This window comes from Triticum dicoccoides, chromosome 3B (genome assembly GCF_002162155.2).
Source record: "Triticum dicoccoides isolate Atlit2015 ecotype Zavitan chromosome 3B, WEW_v2.0, whole genome shotgun sequence".
In the NCBI taxonomy this organism is placed as follows: Eukaryota; Viridiplantae; Streptophyta; class Magnoliopsida; order Poales; family Poaceae; genus Triticum; species Triticum dicoccoides.
The window spans coordinates 175,107,505-175,125,614 of NC_041385.1; the positions used below are offsets into that span (position 1 = coordinate 175,107,505).

Sequence of the window (18,110 nt, forward strand, 5' to 3'; positions counted from 1 at the left end):
TTTGAAATATATAAGGTAGAACGTATTCTACATTTCATTTCAAAAAAATAAATTAACTTGGGATTTTCAAAAGTCCCAAATTTCAAAAAATTGTGATTCTTTTTTTAGAAATCAGAAACTATTTGTGAATTCAAAAAACATTCAGAAAATCATAAAATGTTCATGATTTCAAAACTTGTTCGCATATTATAAAATATTTATGATTTAAAATAAATGTTTATGAAATAAAAAATGTTCATGATTTTTAAAAATAATCGAGTATTCAAAACATATTCGGGGATTTGAAACAAATGTACATGAAATTTTAGAAAATATTCACAGAAATTAAAACAGATCTACTCCCTCCGTCCGAAAATACTTGTCATATAAAAAGGATGTATCTAGAACTAAAATACGTCTAGATACATCTCTTTTTATTTATTTTGATGACAAGTATTTCTGGACGGAGGGAGTATTAATAATGAACAAAATAAACCTTCGCTTACGTAGAGGTTTTATTAGAGGATCTGTAGAGGTCGTTTAATGATTTATTTAGTCCCCACATCGGGTAAAAGGTTTCCATGGTTCGTACAACGCTGAGCTGAAAAAAATTAACACAACTTTCTATGGGTTAGTTTTATTAAGCTATATAAATGTCTCTATTTTGCCTTCATACACAACTATGTTTATTCTGGTACCATTTTACTGGTTATGGTAAATACCGCTACGCTAGGTCAAGGCGAGACACCTCATTCATCAGTTAGCTTAGGCAGGGTCCATCAATGTTCTTTGCTCAGTCAAAAAGTATTTCGTTGTGGCGCCTTAGAAAATCAAATCGTGATGAGACCATCACATTTTTAGTTTTGGAAATGACTTTAAAAAAAATCCTTTTATCTTATCATGACCTCACTCAAACATAGTTTGTGAAATGACATTTCTCTCATCCTGGCATTTGATACATACTTTTTTTATATATACCACACCTGCATAATCTGATAGTTTTTCTCACATTGCAACGCATGGATATATTTGGTAGTAAAAAGAAAACATGCATGTGCTTTGGAAAGAATCTTATTTGTGTTCTGCAAAAGCACACGTGATAGAGTATCGTGTTCTGCATGTGCTTTGGAAAGAATGCTTGTTTTGTGTTCTGCATGTGCTTCGGAAGAATGCTTGTTTTGTGTTCTGCATGTGCTTTGGAAAAAAAAAATGCTTGCTTGTGTTCTGCAAAAAACATTTTGTGGCCCTGAGTAAGAGGGCAGGCGGCCGACAGTTTCGTAAGGAGGCGCGGTTTCGTTCCTGGTCGCTAGTGTTGGGTTGCCTATTTTGGGTGTGGCTTCTCATGTACTCTTGCTCCACTTTTGAGTTGGTGGCATTCTCGCTACTTGGTCGGATGTTGTTTTTATTTTGACCTACTTTGTAGCAGGACTAGAAGCTACCATGCGCTTTGCTGCACCGTTTTCCACCCGTAGGATTAACTTTTTTCTTCTTCTTCTTTAGCATATTATTGCAGTCGGTTGTTTTGTTCTGGTTTATCTGCATTGGTTTGGATTTTAGTTACGTTCCGATGTTGTTTTTTCATCTAGATATCTGTGTTGCGCTGCTGGTTTTTCTTGCTTATTTTGTTGTCCTGCTATTGAAGATGGTTTTTGTTTTGAGAGGAGAGCGTTTCTGTTCGGTGCATGGTGGAGTGTCCTTACACATTTCGAACTTGGTGTCAGTCGGTGTTGGTTGTGTGAGCCTCTTGAGAGCTACTATTCCACAGTAAATGATGAAATTGCTGATATAACACTCACTTATGGGCCAGCCCATCAAGCTGTCGCTCGCTCGCTCAGTTTCTTTTTTTTTTCCATTCGCTCCAATTCTAGTTCAGTAAAACCTATTATCACTTACTTATCTAAAGAAAAATCATTAAATCAAAAGGTGTTCAGGAATTTATTTTTCCAAACTTTTGCAAACTAAAAAACAATAAAATTTTAAAAACATTTTGGATCTCAAACAATGTTCTCGAATTTGAAAAAGGTTCACAAACTAAAGAAATTCTATAGACTTTAATAATGTTCATGAAACTTTAGATATATTTATCATGAATTCCAAAAAACTTCAAGATTTTTTCTTTAATGTGGAAAGAGAAAAAAAACAAGAACAAGGAAATGGAAAACATGAAAATATATATTAAAATAGATAGAGAAAACATAGAAAAGAATAAAAAAATACCCAAAAAAAACCTTCTAGAACCTTCTCAAAACCGGATGGCACTTTACGAGTATATATGTATGTGCCAACAGGCGACACACCCCCTTATAAGTGGGCCCCATAGTGACCCCACGGCCAGAACTCAACAGTATGCTCCAAATCATTGAACTTAGTATTTGAATAAAAATGTTCAATGTGTGTTAAGTGTTCACCGTGTATTTAAAAAATATTCAATGTACATTTATCAAGTTGTAAACAGGTACTTGAAAAAATGTTCAACGTGTATCTGAAAAGTAGAACTTGTATAAACAAAAAGTTCAGTGCATATTTAAATGAAGTGGACATGTATTTGTAAAAATATGGATAGAAAATCTCCTAAAGAAAAAAAGGAGGGTAGACAAAATACACAAAAAAATATATTCAAAGAACCGATAAAGAAAAACACAAATAAGAAAAAAGACAGGGAATCAATATGTGGCTGTTATTGGCGGCGCACCGCCGCACCTGATCGCAGGCTGACAACCTGGACCATCAACGCTCCATTGAGGAGCGCCAAGAGAGCAGACACACACACTTACGCGTACAAGAAAAAAAGGCCACATGTATCGCTACGACTCAGCACTGAGTAGGCCCGTATACATCTAACAGCCGAAACACAGCTCAGCAAATAGGCCCACAACCGACCCCAATAACCACGATGCACCGGGAGCGTGCAAATCCTAGGAGCTTAGTAACTGTATAGATGATTCTCAAAAAAAGAGTAACTGTATAGATTTCTCATCACCTTCTATCGGTTTGACCGTCTGGGCTTTATTTGTAAAGTGTGGCAAAAGTCTGTTTGGTGAGGTTGCGATACAAAATGCGTAAAAGGAATCCAACTATGAAGCTGCAAGCTGAATGTTATATCATAACGGTTTAATTTTGCATCTGGAGTGCACTGTGCACTGTGCAAATATATCAAACTTCCATCTCCATCAGAAACATTATCGATCGGCAGCATCCCCTTGAATTATTGGTTTATTACAGTATACATCACTGTCAACCAATATGCGTAGCCATCGATAGCTCAATCCTCAATGCAGAATAGCGGGCACACAGTAGGGCCCTGTGAGCCACCCGTACGCGATGGAACGGTAGGCGATGCCGTCCCAGTTCAAGTAGTTCTGAGGGCAAAAATGCTAGACATACAAAAACTTACACGCTTTTACACGCTTCTACCATCTAACAACCAATCACAAATCTCTCTCCCCCTGATTTTCAGGGGGGTGGGCCGTCCCGCTCACCTATTGGCCAATCAAGATTAACCATTCTATAAAAGACTGTAAATCATTTGTACATGTAGCATTGCCGTTCTGAGGGTCCTTGCAGGCGCTTGAGCCAGACATGCCACACCTCGCTTTGTTATTGTAGTTGTAGGACCCTTGGCCGCTCGCGCCACAACAAACAGTCAGGCCGTATTCCAGTCCTGAAGAACATAAAGTAATGTCAGTAATAAATACCGCCGGTTAAGAAGATTGGTGGAATTCTAATTCATGGATGCATGAAATTAGCAGTAGGTCTGATGGTTAAGAAATGTCCAAAGTTAGCCACTAGACACGCCACTGCTCCTCGTGCTGGGTTATCGGCTAGTCGTGAAGAAGGAGAACGTTACTAAAAGATGCAGTTGCCGACGCAAAGAAGAATTTTGCTTTAGATAACCTTGGACCGACAAATCTGGATAACCCTTTTCTCCTTGCAAGACTTTTTTTCTGGATAAAATCTGAAACCGTCACTGGAGCCGCTTGCAGCACTGCTGAGCGCACAGGGAAAAAAGTCGAGCAGGATACACACGTACAGTTGGCCATATCCGTCCCGTGAGCATCGCCCCGGCTCGCAAAGCCGGACACCTGCATGCACTGACGTGTGTGCGTGTCGATCCACTCGCAGGAGGCGGTGCATGCTTAGGCCTCTTTTGGTTCATAGGGTAGGAAAATCATAGGAATAGAAAAGTCATAGGAAATGAGATGACATGCATCTCAAATCCGATGAGTAGAAATAGGAAAGAAGATGTCATTTGATTCACTTCATAGGATTTTTTTCATTGAGTCTAGACTAATGTTTATTTTCCTATGAAATGTGGAGAATAGGAAGAATTCCTTCATAGAAATAGGATTCCATTCCTACAAACCAAAGGGCTCTAAAGGAATTTTTCCTACAAAAACCCTATCCTATGAAATTCCTACAAAAATCCTACAAACCAAAGGAGGCCTTAACTTGTTGATGTTGCTAATTAGAGATGTTTGCTAACACGAGAAACACATGTGCTAATCAACCGAAAGAGGCACATGGAGAAGCGCGCGACGGCGCGTGATCGCATGCACGCACGCACGGACGTACCGAAGCTCCGGGGAGAACGCACCATCTCGGTGACCTGGGTGTATGTAAGACAATAGGCTTTGGGGGAAACCAGCACAACCCTCTAGGGGTGGCCTATCACATATATATATAATAAGGTGGTATACAACATTACAATATACACATGTAAATACAGTCTAACACCCTCCCTCAATCTTAGCCACTTTCTAATGAATCTAGAAGGGTAAGATTGCGCCTGCAAGTCTCAAACTGTGGCAAAGGCAATGGCTTGGTGAAGATGTCAGCAAGTTGATCCTTGGAAGAAATAAACTTGATCTCTAGTTGCTTCTGAGAGACACGTTCACGCACAAAGTGATAGTCAACTTCAATGTGTTTCGTTCGGGCATGGAATACCGGATTTGCAGAAAGGTATGTAGCACCGATGTTATCACACCAAAGAACAGGAGGCTGTGATTGGGGTATACTTAACTCCTGAAGCAAGGACTGTACCCAGATGATCTCTGATGTGGCATTGGCCACAGCCTTATACTCAGCCTCAGTACTGCTACGCGAGACAGTAGCCTGTTTCCGAGCACTCCAGGCAATCAGGTTAGAGCCAAAGAAGACAGCATAACCCCCCGTGGATCGCCTGTCATCCGGATTGCCAGCCCAGTCTGCATCAGAATATGCTGAAAGACAACCAGAGTCAGACGGCCGAATATGCAAACCATGAGCCACCGTGAAACGAATATAGCGCAAAATCCGCTTAACAGCAGACCAATGAGTGTCACGGGGTGACTGCAGATACTGGCAGGCTCGGTTAACAGCATAGGAAATGTCTGGTCGCGTGATCGTCAAGTACTGGAGCCCACCAACAATACTCCTGTACTCTGTCGCATCAGAAGAAGAAAGAAGCACACCATCAACAGCATTGAGCTTATCAGTGGTAGACATGGGTGTAGTCGTCGGTTTGCACTTAAGCATCCCAGCTCGCTGCAACAAATCCAGAGAGTACTTCTTCTGCGTCATAACAAGGCCAGCAGCACGAGAAGTAACCTCCACACCAAGAAAGTAATGAAGCTTCCCAAGGTCCTTGACCGCAAAATCAGCACCAAGTGAGCGAACAAGCGCAGTAGCAGCCGACTAAGAGGAGCTGACCAAAATGATATCATCTACATAGACCAACAAGTACATAGTAACCTCAGGCCTTTGAAGAAGAAACAATGAGGAGTCAGCAGTTGATGATGCAAAACCATGAGCACGAAGAGCCATTGCAAGACGAGCATGCCAAGCACGAGGAGCCTGCTTCAGACCATAAATTGCCTTGGACAGACGACAGAGATGATCAGGGCGATCCGGATCAGAGAAACCCGGAGGCTGGCGCATGTAAACCTCCTCCGCCAAGACACCATGAAGAAAAGCATTTTGAACATCAAGCTGACGAAGAAACCAACCTCGAGTAACAGCCAGAGAGAGAAGAAGTCTGATGGTAGTAGGCTTGACCACTGGACTGAAGGTGTCTTCATAGTCAAGTCCAAAACGCCGTCGAAAACCACGAGCAACCAGACGAGCCTTATAGCGCTCAATGGACCCATCAGAATGCCTCTTCACTTTGAAAACCCATTTGGAATCAATGACATTTACCCGTGATTGTGGAGGAACAAGAGTCCATGTCTGATTGCGAAGAAGCGCTTGATACTCCTGCTCCATGGCCTCTCTTCAATGAGGAATGCGCATAGCAGCTTGATACGTGCGTGGCTCAGAGGATGGATCTGCGAGAGCAGCAGACATGCACGCCGCTAACCAAGCAACTGTGCCATCGTGACGTTGCTTAGGCTGAAAAATGCCACTCCGACTGCGCGTATGTGGACGTAGAGCAGCAGCAGGAGCCGGCGGAGGCGAAGGTGACGGAGACGTGACGGTCGCCGGAGATGCAGGAATCACCTCAGGCGAGCTCGGGACAGACGACTCCGGGCTGCATGGCAAAGACTGGCCCGACGACAGGGGCTCAGAGGCCATGGGCGAACCGAGAGTGGGCGAGGCCAGCTCCGGTGACACCGGCCCAGACGGCCTTGGCGAGGCGAGAGCAGGCGAGGCCGGCCCTGGTGAGAAGGGCCCAGACACCCTGGGCGAGGCAGGGGCGGGCGAGGCCAGGCCTGGTGATGACTGCCCCGACGCCCTGGGCGAGACGGGGACCAAGGAGGCCGGCCCAGTCGGCGGGGTTGCAGGGCGCGACGATGGCGAAGGCAACCCAGAAGCCAGAGGCGACCGGGCCAGGACGTCGATCGGCCGTGCATGAGCACGGAAACCGAGGCCATGCAGGGGCGCCATGTGCTCCTCATGCACAACAGAAGGTGCCGAGGATGAAGGCGATGGCGACGAAGAGGAAGATGGCACTTCCAGAATCTCCAAACGAGCCCCACGACCAGTGCCTGCACCATGGTTAGGCAACAATAGAGGAGAATATGCAACATCATCAAATTGATCAGAAGCAACAGAGGATGAATGCATGACAGGTGGCTCGGTAGTGGACACAGGGAGTTTGGCAAAGGGAAAAACATGCTCATCAAACACAACATCCCGAGAGATGTAGACACGATTAGTGGGCACATGAAGACATTTGTATCCTTTATGAAGAGAGCTATAACCAAGAAAAACACACTTCTTGGAACGAAACTCAAGCTTACGCTTGTTATATGGACGGAGATGGGGCCAGCAAGCACACCCAAACACCTTGAGAAAGGTGTAGTTCGGTTGTTCATTAAGGAGAACTTCAATGGGAGTCTTCATATTCAAAACACGAGTGGGAGTACGATTGATGAGAAAACATGCAGTGGTGAAAGCATCACTCCAAAAACGAAACGGAACAGATGCATGGGCCAAAAGAGTCAGACCAGCTTCAACAATGTGACGATGCTTACGTTTTACTGAACCATTCTGCTGATGTGTGTGTGGACATGCTAAACGGTGAGTGATCCCAAGCGACTGAAAGAAGGAGTTGAGGTTGCGATACTCGCCACCCCAGTCCGACTGAACATGAACAATTTTGTGCTTGAGAAGGCGTTCAACATGTTTTTGGAACTGAACAAAAATGTCAAACACATCAGATTTACGTTTGATAAGATAAAGCCAGGTAAAGCGGCTGTAAGCATCAACAAAACTGATATAGTAATTATGACCACTAACAGAAGTCTGAGCAGGACCCCATACATCTGAAATCACAAGTTCTAAAGGATGTTTCACCTCACGACTGGACTCCGAAAAAGGAAGTTGATGACTCTTCCCCTGCTGACAAGCATCACACACTGCTACATCTTTATTACTAGACACACTAGGAAGCTCATGACGATGCAAAACATGCCGGACAATAGGTGTGGCCGGGTGACCAAGACGAGCATGCCACTGTGACGGAGATACCCGAACTCCACTAAAGACGCGAGCGACGCCAGGATGCTCCAGACGATAGAGACCTTGGCAGAGCCGCCCACTAAGAAGAATGTCCCTCGTGCCCCGATCCTTAATAAAAAGTTCAAAAGGATGAAATTCACAAAGCACATTATTATCACGAGTGAGTTTAGGAACTGAAAGAAGATTACGTGTCACAGATGGAACTCGAAGAACATTGCGAAGTTGAAGACTCCTATTGGCATGTCTAGTGAGAAGTGATGCTTGACCAATATGAGAGATGTGCATACCTGCTCCATTGGCGGTGTGGATCTTGTCGGAGCCATGGTAGGGTTCACGAGTGTGAAGCTTCCCCATCTCACTGGTCAGGTGCTCTGTCGCCCCAGAGTCCATGTACCAGTTGGGATCAATGGAGTAGGACTGAGTGTGTCCCTGTGGCTTCTGCGGCGGCGGACGATCAGCCATGGCGACCTGACGAGCAAAGTTGCGTGTATCCTTCCCGTCATTGCCGAGACCAAGAAAACCCCGCTGGAAGCGCTTGTGACACTTCGAGGCCCAGTGCCCATCGCGACCACAAAGCTGGCACACACGTGGACCGCCAGCCCCTGGTAGCGTCGCAGTAGGAGGAGGGGCCGAGGCGGGTGGTGGTGACTGCCCCGAAGGAGCCCTGGATGAAGCAGAGGAGCGACCACCCTTGGTGGCGGCGTTTGCCGAGAGGGCGCCGTTGCCCCTGGATCGACGCGTCTCGACTCGTTGCTCAGTAAGCAGGAGGCGTGAAAAGACCTCGTGTGCTGGCATGGGCGTGGAGTTGCCCCTCTCATTGATGATCTCGACTAGGGCGTCATACTCCTCATCAAGACCATTGACAATAAACGAGTTGAACTCGGAGTCGGTGAGGGGCTGTCCAATGGAGGCCAGCGTGTCGGCGAGACTCTTGACTTTGTTGTAGAACTCAGTGGCGGTGGAGTCAAGCTTCTGACACTCCCCAAGTTGGCGACGGAGCCCAGATACACGAGCCTGCGACTGTGCCGCAAACGAGCGCTCAAGAATAGTCCATGCCTCGTGGGACGTCTTGACGAAGACAACAAGCCCAGCAACGGCCGGAGGGAGCGACCCCTGGATGGAGGAGAGGTTCGCCTGATCCTGCCCTGTCCAGACACGGTGAGCCGGATTATAGACCGGACCGTGCACGCTGTCAACCAGCGCAGGAGGGCAAGGGAGAGAGCCGTCGACATAGCCAAGCAGATAGTGACTCCCAAGAAGCGGAAGAACCTGCGCGCGCCAGAAGATGTAATTGTCCGACGACAACTTGATGGTGATGAGATGGCCGAAGTGAAACGGCGGCGGCGGCTGCGATCCCATCGAGGAGACTGGCTGAGGTGAGACCACCGTGGAGACAGTCAGAGGGGCAGCCGGCGCGGTGACAGAGGGCGGGATGGCCGTGGTTGACGCCGCGAAGCCTGCCAGCGCGACGTCCTCCGCCACCAGCGGCGCAGTGGCCGAGGGCGCGACAGCCGCGGTTGACGGGGCGGCGGCGGTGTGGGCCACAAGCGCCTGCCCGGGCAAAGTAGCAGCCGGCGGGAGCGCGAAGAGGGAGCCGACGCTCCGTGTCCCGATCGGCGCCTGAAGGGAGGCGGCATCCAGCGGCCTCGAGAGAAGTGCCGCGAGGGAGGCCGGCAGAAAACCGGTGGCGGTGGAGCCGGACGCAGCGGCGGACGTCTTAGCAGTCGGGCGACGGCGACGGCGGGCGCGGCGGTGGCGGCGGTGGCGGCGGCGGCGGCGGCGGCGGTTTTGGGTTTTTAGGCGGAAGCGGACGTAACCTAGCGTGATACCATGTAAGACAATAGGCTTTGGGGGGAACCGGCACAACCCTCTAGGGGTGGCCTATCACATATATATATAATGAGGTGGTATACAACGTTACAATATACACATGTAAATACAGTATAACAGTGTAGAAGTCGCCGTACATGAGCCTGACGCCGGCGTACTTGCTCTGGAGGCTGCAAATTCCCTGCTTGAGCAGCTGGTTGTGGTAGCGGGACAGGTCGTTGAAGCGCTCAAGGCAGCCGTCCCCGTCGTAGTCGCTCTGGTTGGAGCTCCCGTACAGGGTCAGGTACAGCGGGAAGCACCCGATCGGCAGCACGCCCGGCACCACCACGTCCACCGCGCCCAGCCCGATCAGCGTCTGCGTTGATACGATCATATCATATGGACGGTATCTAGATGAGCTAGACGCTCTAATTTTTTTTTTCAGGAGGTATATCTGGAAGATGTGTACCTCTACGCCGCTTGTGATCTTGTTGACGATGTGTGGCACGTAGGTGTACACCTCGTCGAGGCTCTTGCCGCCGAAGATCGGCGCGTTGTAGTCGTTGCCCCCGAACTCGCCCAAGATGAACAGGGAGTTGCTCAGGTGGCTCCTGCAATCTACAGGCAGATGGACACGTCGCATTTAGGCACATTCCTCACAAAATTCAGTCGAAGGCCCGCAGCATATATATACACTCACCGCTGGCGCCGCCGCAGATGGAAGGCATGAGCTGCTGGAACCACTGGATTTGCGTGTCCAGAGGCCCGTTGTTCCAGATGCTGCTGCCCAGGCCGCGAGACTGGAAGAAGTCCAGGTTCATGGCGGTGGCGCCGATGATGGCCATGTTTGCGCCTTTCCTGAAGTCGGTGCCGTTCCTCTTGGACGGCGGAAGCAGTGGCAAACCGAAGAACTGAGCTGCACGCGCAGCACCAAAGGTCAGAGGCCATAACCATGATCTACCTGGCATGCCGATGCTTCTACTTCGAGTGAGATGGTGGCACGCAAAACAGATCGAATGGATGAATGTACCGAGGAAGTCGACGACGACGCGGCCGTCGGAGCAGCGTCCGGTCGGGCGGCCGAAGTAGCTGGTTCCGTACGGCGGCTGGCCCATGGTGAGCCACGACGGGCAACCGCCCGTGCAGAGATTGCCGGTGTCGGAGATGGAGTCGCCGAAGTTGTATATCGCATCGTAGCTCTGCCACGACGTCCCGCAGCGGGAGACGCTCAAGAGGAAGAGGAGGGACACCACTGCCTTGGTCAACATTGCTATTTGCTAACTTACAAGATACAGCGGCAAGAACGTTTGCAATTTTATGCCTGTTCGATCGGCGGGCCGCGCCAGAGTTGAAGATGACCCGGTGGCATGGCAACAAGCCTTCCAAGCGATTATAGGCTCCTGAGTGCGTCACTGCGGACTTGCAAGTGTACGTACGTGTCGCCGACTCTCCATTAGTCGGTGCACGTAGAATACAATACAACGGTGCGATAATTAGAAAGGGGCTGCTACTTTTGGAATTTTTCCATTTAAAAGAGTTTTTTAGGGTACATGGACCATCAAATTTAAGATGTAATATTAAGTTGGTCCAATGGTTAATCTCTACTCCTAATGGAGCAGTTGGTGAATAGTCTTCACGGTTTATTTTCGCTATTTTTTTCCGTCTCTCCTCCCATCACCCCTCCCATCCTGGTCAATCGGTTTATTTTTCTCTCCACTTTTATTACAACCAGGACTTTCCTAAGGTATAACAAGTCACGGATCTAACTTCCTTAAATTATTCGTATCAATCGATTCCTTTTATTGGTTCAATTTGTCTAAGGAAACAAATAACAAATTTTTAAGAAACAAGTAATAGATTTGAATTTAATTTTCCTAACTTATCTAAATCAATCGATTTCTCTCATTAGTGAAATTTGTTTTAGGAAACAAACAACAGACACATCACAAACTTTCCTCCCAATAAATAGTTTCTTAACATTTGCAAACTTTCCTAACCAGACACGTCACAAACGGGCAGATACCGATATCATGTTACCAAACAATAAAACCCCATTTGCATAGAAATCAGTTCAGAATCCTAACTTTTCTAAATTTTTACCTTTCCTTGATAACATCCAATAGTTCCTATGTTTTCCACCTATTGAAGAAAATCACCCCTCCATCGATATTAGCATTTTTTGGAATGAGATCTCCGGGTTATTATTTTTTTGCGATTCTTTCCAATTGTGACCTCTCCTTCCGCTCCGGCTCCTTCTCGCATAATCACCTCCACCACAGCCAGCTGACGCCATCCTAGATCTCTTGCCTCTCCACACCTTCTCCGCCACCTCCTCCTTGTACTCCACTGACAATCCCTCCGCCACGTTTGTCCACGGCGGTGTCGAGGGCATGGCGCAACAGTGTACCAGTGGTAGAGCAGCGCATATCAGCAGGAAAAAGCACGCAGCAGGCGAGGCGAGCGGCCGACGGTGGAGGGCAGAGATGCGGCCGGCATGGCTGAAGGGGCGTCCGACAGAAGATGGCTGCGACAGGAGGCGGCGCGAGGCAGGGGCGCGACAGCGGGGCGAGCGAAGGGATAGGCGGCATTAGAGGGGCGAGCGCAGCCAGTGAGAGTGTGACGCGCAGCCAGGGTGTGCATCACGCGGGGCACAGTGGTGCGGTGGCTGTGGCGAGCGTGATGGCAACGGCGGGCGCGACGGACGCGGTGTGGCATGTGCGTGGGCATGGAGAGCCAGAGAGGGAGTGGCCCCGCAGGCGTGGAAGAAGAGCTGAAGGCTCGGGCATGGGCGCACATAGGAGCGGCATGTGCCACGGGGTCAATACGAGGAGCTCAGTGGCTACAACTGCAATGGCCATGGCGGATGGTGGTTCTCGGCCACGGCGAAATACCTAACGAGAGCAAACGAGAGGGGAAACTGGAGAAAGGCAAGAGGAGATCACGACGGTGTCAATGGCACCCTAGGGGAAGACAGGGGAGCTCGGGGCGGCGCGGATCGAACGGCAATGTCGCGGTGGCCGAAGGTTGAGGAAGACGACAACAACGTCGATCTGGGGGTGCTGGACTTGATCTCGTTGGCGCTGACGAAGTAGCGGAGGCATTCGGAGCTCCTCGACAAGCTCCTAGCTAGCAGGGGGGGCAGTGGCCGTGTGGACGGGGTCGGTCATGGTGGCCGTGGCATCTGACTTCGTCCAGATCACCGGGATCGAGCGAGCGAGGAGGAGAAGTGGATCTAGGAGGAGGCGTCGAGGAGGAGTGAGGCCATGGGGGAAGGGGAGGCAGGGCGTCACCCTTATCCATTCCCCTTCGATACCGGCGAGGTGGTCGGGTGGGAGCCCGGCTCTGTAACGACGGGCTCGGGGAACAGGAGAAGACGACCATGCGGAGACTGGACCACTGGGCCGGTTCGGTGGCAAGGCCCGGGGGGTAGGGGCAATCCCCTTTTTCATTGTCCTTTTGGTTTTTAATGCATTCTAATCCGTTTCTCCTTTTTAACACTGTTTTCTATTTATTCTTATATCAACTAAATGGATTTTGTAGTTGTGAAACTATGCACACAATTCGAGCACAATATTAGGTGGCACAAAAAGTTTGGGGCCAAAAGGAAATACATAAAATTAGGTTTATATTTAATGGGTTATTTTAACTACTGTTGGATCTCTTATTAATTTGACAAGATTTAATTTTTGGGTCAAATAATGTTGGGCTCAACATGCAAAGATCAGTGGAATTTATAGAATATGGTGAACATTTTAGTTTTACTGTTTGACGAAATAATTTATTTGACTTTATTTTAAATTTGAATTGGGCTTTGATTTTTATCAAGTGGCAGTTTGGCTTAGCAAGCCTGATGACATGGCATCATTAGGGGGAGGTCACTGTAGCTAATGACTTGAGGTGTTACATAATCTTCCCATTTCTGAAATTTCATTGTTAAATGATTGGGGAATATATCATACTATCCATTAGTTCAGTCAAGCTCACCACAAGTCCACACATTATTGCCAATTGAGTAAGTTTTATTGGCGGGGAGAATAGGCTATGCGTGTGTGTGTTAGAGAGAGAGAGGGAGAGAGAGTGAGGAAGAGGGAGGGGGAGAGTGTGTGTGTGAGGATTTGATGGTAAAAAAGGTCGCCAATGTCGTAATATTGAACTCTTAAAGTTAATATGGCCCCGTTGCAACGCATGGATGTTCTTCTAGTATTGTTTAGCTCCCAGTTTAACTCAAGGACAGCTTGGTAATTTGACCGTTGTTAGGCATCAGTCGGCTGATCTGTACTCCTAAAGTGAGAGTTTGTGCGTCGTTTGGTGTCGTTTCGCACACAACCATTAATGGCAAGAAAAGAGAGGGTGGACGCGACCAAAAAAAACTCCTCGTCTCGCCCAGCCCGCTCCCGTGAGGAGGGGGGGGGGGAGGGGATAACTTGCGCCGCCGCCTCGAACCCTCATCCACCCACCTTCCCTTCCCTCGCCGCCGGGCAAAGCCCGGCCGGCGTCGGTGGCGGCGATTCCCCATTTCCCTTCCTCGTGGCGTCGGCTAGCGCGGGAGCCACATCAGACGGAGGGGCGCAGCTAGGCGGCGCGGCGCAGGCGGCTGCTGGTCAGGCAGAGCATGCCTGCGCAGGGAGGCGGTGGTGGGCTGCTCGATCCAGATCTGGATCGGGGGCTCCTCCGGCGGGTAGATGCAGGAGGCGCAAGTTGAGGCGACATGGGTTGGCCGTCGTCGGTGGCCTCAGTTACTGGAGGGGGTTGGCGCGGGGGCGTGCCATGGTAGGCTGGTCTGGTGGCATTTGCTGCTCGAGTGGCCCGTCCGGGGTGCGGGTGGTGCGGCTTGGGGCTTCTCGGGCAGTTGGTTGGCAGTGGTCGATCTGGGGCTGTGGTAGTCTTCTGGCAGACAGGCAGTGTGGATCTGGAGATTGGTGGAGCAAGGCACACAGGTAGAGGGCCGACCTAGTCCGCGGTGGTGCTTGCCGTCACGTTTGTGCCACTCTATCTTGCTGCTACGTTGTGTCGCCAGTCTGGGTTAGTGCCCATGTTGTTGTTGTGCCATTGGTTGGAGTGACGCCGGTGGCCTCGGGTGTGGCAGCGTCTGAGCTCATCTTGACCAAGGTCGGGTACTAGTGTCGGGGCTTACTCGGCGGTGGTCGTCAGAAGCTACTAGGCCATGTCCCCACCGGTCCACCGGGAATAGCTGGGGACGCAGGCGTGGACGCCTCCTACAGTGGAGGCGATCACTAAGGCCCGATGGCTGATGCCGGGTTAGGAGCAGAAGGATGTGTCTTCTGCTCTTCCCATTGTGGTATGTGTGTTGCGATGGTGATGGCTGGCGGTGAATCAGGACATGGATGCCTGGGCGGCAGCCAGGGATGGTGGTCCATATGGTGCTTTCCGTCAGGCTCCATGGCAGCAGTGGTGGCTACATTTCTCGATCACCTGGGGGGCCAGAGGTGTAGCGGAGGGTCGGGCGCACTTTATGTTGCCCAGATACAGACCTGGAGGCCGGTTCACGCCGTGACTGTTCTGTGTGCCCCGTGGGGAACGAATGAGCTGCCGAGCGAAAGCTCTGTGCATTGGCACCGGTGACGACGACATCTGCAAGTGTCGTTATCTTCTTGAAGACGTCGCCGTGGTTCTCCTCTCCGTGCCAAAGTCTTCGGATGAAAACCCTTGTCCACCTCGAGCTCGGCAGCGGCGGTGCTCGTGTTCCCCTCTTGAGGGCATTGTCATGGAGGCTAGGTATCCTAGTTCGTGGCATGGTGTTGTAATCAGGCACTCCTGTGCTAGTTTTTCGGCAACATACTCGTGTGCATTTATGTTGGACAGTTATCTAGGGATTTGTTGTCTCAGAGGACTATCTCACCATATTGTATTGTTTGGCCATGTAACTTCGGTGTTATTGATTTATATATAAAGCAGGGCGAGAGTCTGTTTCAAGATAGATTAATGCCAAAAATCGTCTCAGTTTTACGTGTGTTAACTATTCAGACAATTAATAGGTCTGTTTATATTTGAAAGGTATAATCGAGCGTTCAACTGGAAAATCACATTAATTACAAGGAGTGTCATGTTTTGTACAAAAATATCACATTAATTATGAAGAGTGTCATTATTTAGAGGGGAGGTTCTTGTTAATTATGAAGGGTTTCAAAGTAGCATTACAGAAGTATCATGTTAATTATGAAAAGTATCATCGAGTATTGAACGGAAGGATCATGTGAGCTATGGAGAGTATCATTCTTTGAACATGAGATCACATTAATTATAAAAAGTATTATCGAACCTTAAACTTGAGGATCATGTTAATTATGTAAAGAATGTGACTATGTCACATCTAAGATAACATCACCCCTATTTGTGGCCCTCTTGTTGAAAACTTCCAGCCGCTGTTTTGTTTTTTTACTGTCCAGTCCAGCCGCTGTTTAATTGTTTGTTTGTTTTTTGTATTGTCCAACCCAGCTTGTGGCAATAAGTCGTAAAAGAAGCACTCTAATAAAGAATGAAACTTCCAATCTCAGACTATTAAACGTGTATTTGTAGCCACTAGAATTAATAGCTGTTGGCGGCAAATTATCAACGCAAATTTTTAATAACTCAATGTGAAACCTTTTTGAACATTTATTGAAAAAATGTGAATAATTTTGAAAATGCCAAATATTTTTTTTAAACACAGAGAATTTTCGGAACTCCAAACATTTATAATGGGAACGATTTTGAAAATTCTAAACATTTTCTGAAAACACGAACAAAATTTTAAAATGAGAACATCTTTTGAAATTCTCGCACATTTTTTGAAAACCTGTTTTTTTTACCAAAACATGAACATTTTTTGAGTGTGTGAACATATTTTGAAAATGGTAACATGTTTTGAACATTCGAAACATTTCTTATATACGAAACTAAACTTTCTTAGTGCATGATGAACTACTGTTATTATACGCCAAACATTTCCTTTAACAACATAAACTTTTTTCCGCTATACGGTGAACCTTTTTAATTTTAGTGTGTATTTGTATGCGTTCATCATCATGCATGCCTTTTATATCTTGGCTTTGTATATATGCATGTACTATTATGTACCTCGACTTTGTCATGTAAGAAGCAAAAAAGAAATCAGCCCTATTTACGAGTCGATGGTGGACATGGAACTGAGGCAAAAAATCTAGGCCCAATTGTGAGTCAAAGGTTGGACTTGCAATGGGAAAAATGACCAAAAAGCCCAATTGCATGTCAATGGTGGACTTACAACTCGGACAAATATAAATGGCCGACAAAGTTGCGGGTCGATGGTAGACTTGCAACTGAGATAAAAAAGGGATCGACCCGAGTTGTGAGTTAATGTTGGACCCGCAATTGGGTAAAATTAACGTCAGGCACAATTACAAGTTGAAGGTGGACTTGTAGTTAGGGCAACTAAAAGGATTGCTACCTCTTGAGTTTGCATTGGTTTTCCCTTGAATAGGAAAGGGTGATGCAGCAAAGTAGCGTAAGTATTTCCCTCAGTTTTGAGAACCAAGGTATCAATCCAGTAGGAGACGACACACAAGTCACCTAGTACCTGCAAAACAATCAAGAACCTTGCAACCAACGCGATAAAGGGGTTGTCAATCCCTTCACGGCCACTCGTAAAAGTAAGGTCTGATAGAGATAATAAAGTAAATATTTTTGGTATTTTTGTTGTATAGATTGGAAAGTAAAGATTGCAAAATAGTTAATAAGATGCGATCTAAATAAAAGAGATGTAATATAATAAGAAAGAGACCCGAGGGCCATAGTTTCACTAGTGGCTTCTCTCAAGATAGCATGTATTACGGTGGGTGAACAAATTACTGTTGAGCAATTGATAGAAAACCACATAATTATGAAGACATCTAAGGCAATGATCATGAATATAGGCATCACGGCCGTGTCAAGTAGACCGAAACGATTCTCCATCTACTACTATTACTCAACACATCGACCGCTATCCAGCATGCATTTAGAGTATTAAATTCATAAGAACCGAGTAACACATTAAGCAAGATGACATGATGTAGAGGGATAAACTCAAGCAATATGATATAAACCCCGTCTTTTTATCCTCGATGGCAACAATACAATACGTGTCTTGCTGCCCCTACTGTCACTGGGAAAGGACAGCACAAGATTGAACCCAAAGCTAAGCACTTCTCCCATTGCAAGAAGGATCAATCTAGTAGGCCAAACTAAACCGATAATTCGAAGAGACTTGCAAAGATATCAAATCATGCATATAAGAATTCAGAGAAGAACCAAATAATATTCATAGATAATCAAGTTCATAAATCCACAATTCATCAGATCTCGGCAAACACACCGCAAAAGAGTTACATCGAATAGGTCTCCAAGAACACCGAGGAGAACTTTGT

At 47.4% G+C, this 18,110-nt stretch overlaps 1 protein-coding gene across 1 annotated transcript; it reads right to left on the reverse strand.

The window, feature by feature from the left end:
- Positions 1–3,100: 3,100 nt before the first annotated feature.
- Positions 3,101–10,994, reverse strand: LOC119281076 (GDSL esterase/lipase At5g45910-like). The gene is made up of 8 exons (XM_037561712.1): positions 10,688–10,994; positions 10,427–10,642; positions 10,196–10,344; positions 9,866–10,102; positions 8,205–8,207; positions 4,552–4,585; positions 3,519–3,640; positions 3,101–3,338 (listed from the first exon to the last, which is right to left on the reverse strand). The coding sequence occupies exons 1-8, from the start codon at positions 10,992–10,994 to the stop codon at positions 3,249–3,251; spliced, it is 1,158 nt and encodes a 385-aa protein (XP_037417609.1). The 3' UTR covers positions 3,101–3,248.
- Between the last annotated feature and the right edge of the window lie 7,116 nt (positions 10,995–18,110).